The 6,338-nt window shown below is 49.5% G+C and overlaps 1 protein-coding gene across 2 annotated transcripts in view; it reads right to left on the reverse strand.

Moving 5' to 3' along the window:
• HABP4 (hyaluronan binding protein 4) overlaps positions 1 to 4,732 on the reverse strand; it is a 44,583-nt gene extending 39,851 nt beyond the window's left edge. The window contains exon 1 of one of the 2 annotated variants that reach the window (XM_059656400.1): positions 4,186 to 4,732. In XM_059656400.1, the coding sequence (XP_059512383.1) occupies positions 4,186 to 4,576 (391 nt within the window). In that variant the 5' untranslated portion in view covers positions 4,577 to 4,732. The remainder of the gene's footprint in view (positions 1 to 4,185) is intronic. The other variant, XM_059656398.1, reaches the window with a different exon arrangement.
• Positions 4,733 to 6,338: the final 1,606 nt, after the last annotated feature.

Genomic DNA, 6,338 nt, shown 5'->3' on the forward strand with positions numbered 1-6,338 from the left:
ATACGGTTCTTAATATGTTTGCTCACCTTCTTGGCACTACGTGTTTTAACCAAGGTCTCCTCTCTGAGAAAGGTTGTTTCCCCAGGTAGGGATTTTCCCCTGAAGTTAGGGAGGGAATAAAACCCCTCAACTAAGTGCCAGGCGGGTAATTAATCACTTTAACTACTAACAATCATGCTTAAGTTACATAATCTTTACTCCCTGGAATGGAGATAAGAAACGCCCTAACCTTTGTAATAGAGATTGATAGGATTGAATCAACTGGTATAAATACAGATGTAACAAGACAGCGAGAGACAGAACTTAGAACACAGAACTTAGGAGACAGGACTTAGAAGACAGGACCAAGAGAGACCGAACCTAGGCACAGAACCTACACAGAACGTTCTCTAGAGACAGAAGGACTTCGCTGGAGAGAACATGGCAAAAGATCCTGGACTGAACCTGACTACAGAAATTGGCAAGACAACCTGACTAGAACCTGGTGACTGAACCTGGCTGGAGAACCTGGACAGAACCTGGCTGGAGAACCTAGCAAGAGAATATGGACACAGAACCTGGCTGGAGATCCTAAGCAGAACCTCTCTGGAGATCTAGACCAGAACTTGGCTGGAGATCCGGGCTAGAGATCCTGGCTAGGCTGCTGATCAACTGAACGCTGTCTCCGTGTCATTCCTTCTTCGCCGACTCCGTCCACACCTTTGGGGACCCCTGGACCCGCTGGGGTTGGACCCCGGCAATCAGCTACTAAGGTCTTTGTTTTTAAATACAGCTATTACCATTATCTTTTTTTTTATTTAGAAACAGATTTTTCTGCTATTTCCTGGTATTTATGATCATACTTCTCAAATATGAGGCCAAACTTGTCTAGCCAAATCATACATGGGCCAGTTAGGGCCCAAACAGGCATCTCCCATGTGTGGAGCCAGAACTCAGCTGGGGCGGGGACCAGGCCATTCCAGCCTTTTGCTCTCTCCTCTCACCACACTCTACTCCCCTCCAGTTCGATGCTTTAACAATTTTAAGCAGAGTCTGTGTCTGATAGGCATGTAATACCTGGTAAACATGTTCTGAAGAATGTCACTTCAAAATCATCTTCTAAAAATGTTTATCTTTCCTTTGTATACATTTAAAAGGTCCCCATCTCAAACATTATTTATAATTTTATTATAGTACCTTTGACTTTTCTATAAATTACCCTTCAATTGGTTGGTTATATGGCTGTAAAAATGTTAAATGTATTTGAATTAATGAGTATTTTTTAAACAGCTGGTCTCCACTCCAAGTTAGACAAACATGACTCTTAAGGAAGATGTTTACACATATTTTTCCATGTTCCTACTTAATATTTTCTATCTAAATTTTATAATTTGGACACATGTATTAACAAAGTTCCAATACCCTGCAAATATTTCATTCTTTCTTCAAAACCCAAAGCACAAAGACAACAGAGGTACAATTGTTTCCCCACAATTCAGTGCTAAAAGATTAAGACTGCAATTGAACCTAGCTGTTTTCTGTGCTGGATCAGCAGCTCCAAGTGGATAATGCAAACACTGAATTTAACTAGCCTTTTCCACTAAAAGGCTGGCTCACGCAGTCTGTTCACTGATCTAACGCCAAGCCCACGAAAGGACAAAATACAATAAAATTTTCAATGAGATTTCTACAAAATAAAGTTGAACTTTGACTCAAAAACAATTGTTCTGAAAGCCTAAGAAAAGTAAAGATAAAACAGCCCCTGAGGACTTCAAGGACAAATTTATTGAGCAAGGCTCACACCAGGGTCAACGTACAGTTGACTCTTGAACAACTTGGGTCAATTGAAAAATCCACATGTAAGTGGACCTGAGGAGTTCAAACCCAAGTTATTCAAGGGGTCAACTGTATATTACTAAATAGTGAAGGACTTAAAAACCTCAATCAGAAAATCTTATGATTTCCGCATCCTTTTGAGATTAATAAATGTTTCCATTATATGTCAAACATGTTTTGACTTTGTTTCTTGACTCACTAAGTATTCACTCACAATATTCTAACTAAATTAAATTTGTTGAGTGATAGAGAAGAACAGTCCATATAAATTAGGGCTACAAAACTCTGAGAGTAGCTCTCTAACATCCATTACAGATAAACTTAGTACAGTAACTGCGTAGACAGAAATTAATGAGCTGTTAGCTCCTGAAATAACACATACTTGAAAAAAAAACTAGAAAGACAAAATTTCCATTCCAACACCAAAATTAAAGCTTTAATATAGTTCTCAAAACCCAGATCACCTGGATCATGAACAATTGACAGAAAAAAGTTATCAACATACTAGATTACAAAGCTAAGTGAAAGAAGCAGACTGAAACCCAGTTTACATCAGTTAAATTTAGAAAGAAAAAAAAAATAGGCCCAGCTGTGGTGGCTCAGTGGTTGAGCTTTGACCTATGAACCAGGAGGTCAGGTGCGGCTGGATCCCCAGTGGGGAGCAGGCAGAAGGCAGCCGATCAATGAGTCTCTCTCATCATTGATGTTTCTATCTCTCTCCCTCTCCCTTTCTCTCTGAAATCAATAAAAATATATTTTTTAAAAAATAAGAAAAAAGAAATAATTTCGTGCATTAATGTATATAAATACGAGGTGTTAACAGCAGGAAAAATAAAGGATTTCCACTTTACTTCATACATTTCTAACTTGTTTAAAATTTTTTAACAAAAATGCATGGCATTTTTCATTTTAAAAGGGTTAAAAAGTGATATGTTAGTAGCACTAAATGCAGTTTAATTTAAACTGCATTAAAATAAAGGGGGAGGAAAAGCTCAGCCTTGCTCTTTTATTACCATATTCGTCTAAATAAACGAGAAAAAATATAATACCACATGTACATCATATCTCAAGTCTCACTCTATTTAAACACGCTCATGAACTTACTGGCCTACCAAGGGGTCTTGAAATAACTTTTTAAATAAATTCAATGTATTATAGTGACTTATTTCCAAGCATATCGCGGGACTGCGCTTTCACAGCTAAAGGTAAACATTACCTAGCTGCAGGAGTCAGAGAGCGCCCCAGTACTTCCATCAGCTGTTTTCCCAGGGTGGGGATGCACAAGTTAACTTTTCGGTCATTTTCCCATTACAGTTGACAGTCACTATTATATGAGGTTCAGGTGCGCGCATAGTGGTAGGCATTTATGTAACTTACAAAGTGACCCCCCGCGTGAGTCTCCATATTACAGTATTATTGGCCGTGTTCTCTACGCTGAACTTTACGTCTCGTAACCATCCTGGAACTGCCAATTTGTGGGATGCACGATGTTTACCGAGCAGGGCGCTAGCCCGCAGAGCCGAGCCGCAGTGGTGGAACCGCACGCCTCACTCACAGTCCTCTGGGGCAAACCCGAGGGCCCATTTCAGGAGAACGGGGAGCACAGGTGCGCTCTTGCTGGCCCCCACCGAGGCAGGTCAGGGGAGGCTCGATGCTCGCGCCCCTCCCTCCGCCGAGACAGCGGGAGGGGACTCCGAGGAGCCGGGTGGCAAAGGTTACCGGAAGCAGCGGAGGGAGTGACAGGTCACACCTCCCACCGCCGCCACGTGCGGCATCCAAACATAACGCCGGCCGAGCGCTGCAGGCTCCGGCCAGGGGACGGGCTGCAGGCGCGAGCTCGGAGGCGCCCGGGACCCCGCGCCACGCTCCGCATTCGCGGGCGCCGACGTCACCGCCCCCGCGGTCACCCAGGCCCCTCCGTCACAGAGGCCGTCGCGCCTCCCCCCGCGACTCCTCACGCACCCGGACTCCCGCCGCGCCGCCCCGGGCGCCCGACCTCCCCCCACGCCGCCTGAGTGGGGCTCCCTCCACCCGCGCCTCTCCCTTCGCTCCCGCAGAGGGTGCGCGGCGGGCGGCGGGAGTCCCGCGACCCCGTCCTCACCCGCACACCGCCCAGCAGGGTCCCCTCACTTTGCCCAGCTGGCGGGGCTCGGCGCCGGGTTCTGCGGCCCCCACCCCGGAGGGGCAGGAAGGTCAGAGCGGCGACAGCGCCCGCCCGCGCTTCCCCACCCGCTCGGGCTACCGGGACCCTCCGGTCCCCCCGGCCGCTCCAAAGGCCCCTCCTCTGGGGAACAGGTTCCAGCGACCGCAGCGTGCAGAGGGGTGACCTCCGTGACCCCGTCCTCCTTCCCCTCCCGCCACCGCGCTCACCCGGGGGCGTCCAGGTGCCCGGCGGGGCGCGCGTCCCGGGCGGCTGCGAGCCGCCCCCGGGGCTGTCGGGCTGCTGCGCGCCGGGGGCCGGGAGGCCCTTGCGATCCTTCTGGGACTCCCGCCGGCCGCTGGCCGCGCCGGGTCGGTGGCCCGAGGCCCCGGCCGGGCTCCTGCCGCCGCGGTGGCCCGCCCCGGCCGCCGCCGCCGCCGCCGCCTCGTCCCGCCTCTTGCGCTGCAGCTGCTGCTGGCGCCGGCGCTCGGCCTCGCGCAGGATGTCGAACGGGTCTGACTCGTCGTCCAGCAGCTGGTGGAAGCGGTTGGCCACGACGCAGCCGAAACTTTCCTGCATCACGGCGGCCGCGGCCACAGGGCTCCCCAGAGAGCCCTTCATGCCGCCGCGGCCCTGCGGGCCCGCCGGGGACAGCCCACGCGAGCGAGTCTCAGCGAAGCCGGCGGCGAGGACCCATCACGCCCGTCGCTGCAGCCCTCCCAGCCCGGTGCCCTCCTTGCCCGCGCGGGCCCCCGCGCAGCCCCCGATGCCCGCCCAGCCGCCGCCAGACAGCCAATCAGGGCACGCAGACACGCCCCTTGTCCTACGGGCACGCCTGGAAGGCCAATCAGAGGCCGGCTTCTGTCACGTCCTGCGACCTCTATGCCCCACCCCTCGACTCACAGGGAGGGGCGGAGCCCAAGGGGCGGAGCTACTGGGAGGAGCGCGGAGTTTGTGGTCCAGGCAGGTTCGCCCGTGTGGGTGCGTGGAGACCACTTGCGTTCTCTCTGGGACTGGATTCACAACATTCATTATTGGCTACTCTTCTTTGAAGTTTGTATATTCATTTATCCATTGAACACTCACTGTGAGAGTTTTCGGCCAGTGATGAGGGCTGCGAAAGAATCCACAGCTAAAAGGAGAGCCCAGCCGCCTGCTCAGTGGTTGAACGTGACCTAGGAAGGTCGCAGTTCGATTCCTAGTCAGGGCACATGCCCCGTTAAGGACTTGATCCCCAGTGCGGGGCGGGCAGGAGGCTGCCGATCAATGATTCTCTCTCCTCATTGATATTTCTCTCTCACTCTCCCTCTCCCTTCCTCTCTGAAATCAATAGAAAAAAATAAAAGGAGAGAGAAATGTAAAGAGAAAGTTTATTTTTACTTTCCCCAAAGGGAAAGGGCTGTGCTAATCAACGCCAGGGCAAAATACAAAAAAAAAAAAAAAAAAGCTGCCCTTCCTTTTAAAGCCTTGGGCAAGGAAGGCAGGGAGGTTTTTCTGGCTGCTGCTGTCGCTAGGTGACATTGAGCAGACATCAGGGGAGTTGGCTTTGTTAGTTCTTTAGGAGACAATCCCGGCAGATGTCCTAGGGAGGTGTCTTATCATGATTTTTCCTCAGTCTGTATAATATTCCTAGAGCAAAAGTTGTGAAGAGTTTAAAAGAGGTTTGTTTGAAGGGAAATGGGTTGTAAACTAATTATCCCTGGGTTGTATACCAGCAGGGAGAAGTGTATGCAAAAATGTAGCCTTGAAAGTAACTTGTCTTATAGTTTGAACAGAGGGAATGTTTGAACCAGAGGAGCTAACAATCCTGAGGTTTAATTACCAGGTGCTCCTCATAAGTTGTGGAAGGCTACAGCAAAGAAAAAGAAAAGCCTTCTTTTTTTTCCTTCCTAACACTATGTGCCAGGCATTATGTTGTAGGAGATACTAACTCCATGACTTATGGATCTCACAGTATATAGACAGAAAAGTGTGCTGAAGGGAAGGCACAGACTTCCCTAGGAGATGGAAAAGGAACCTGAAGCTTCCCCTACTAAGTGCTGATTAAGCTGCCATCTGAAGGATGACAAGAGCAGGAGCAAGGGCAAGTGAAGAATCTTGAGGTAGGTTAGTGCACAGCCCAGGCACACGCTCAAAGAAAACCAGTGACCTGGGTTGCAAAGAGTTGGGGGAGGACCTTGTTTGGTCTTGACATTGTTCTAAGAGCAGTGAGAAGCAAATGATAAACATGAGCATATACTTGAAAAGGCTACCCTGAAGGGAGGTCAATCAAGCAGAAGATTGCTGCAGAGCTCCAGGAAAGAGCAGATGATGGAGACTTGGACTAGAATGATAGCAGTGGAGGTGAAGAGAGTAGTAGATTCAAGAGCTATTTTGCAGGTTT

The sequence above is a fragment of the Myotis daubentonii genome, chromosome 11 (assembly GCF_963259705.1).
Source record: "Myotis daubentonii chromosome 11, mMyoDau2.1, whole genome shotgun sequence".
NCBI classification, from domain to species: Eukaryota; Metazoa; Chordata; class Mammalia; order Chiroptera; family Vespertilionidae; genus Myotis; species Myotis daubentonii.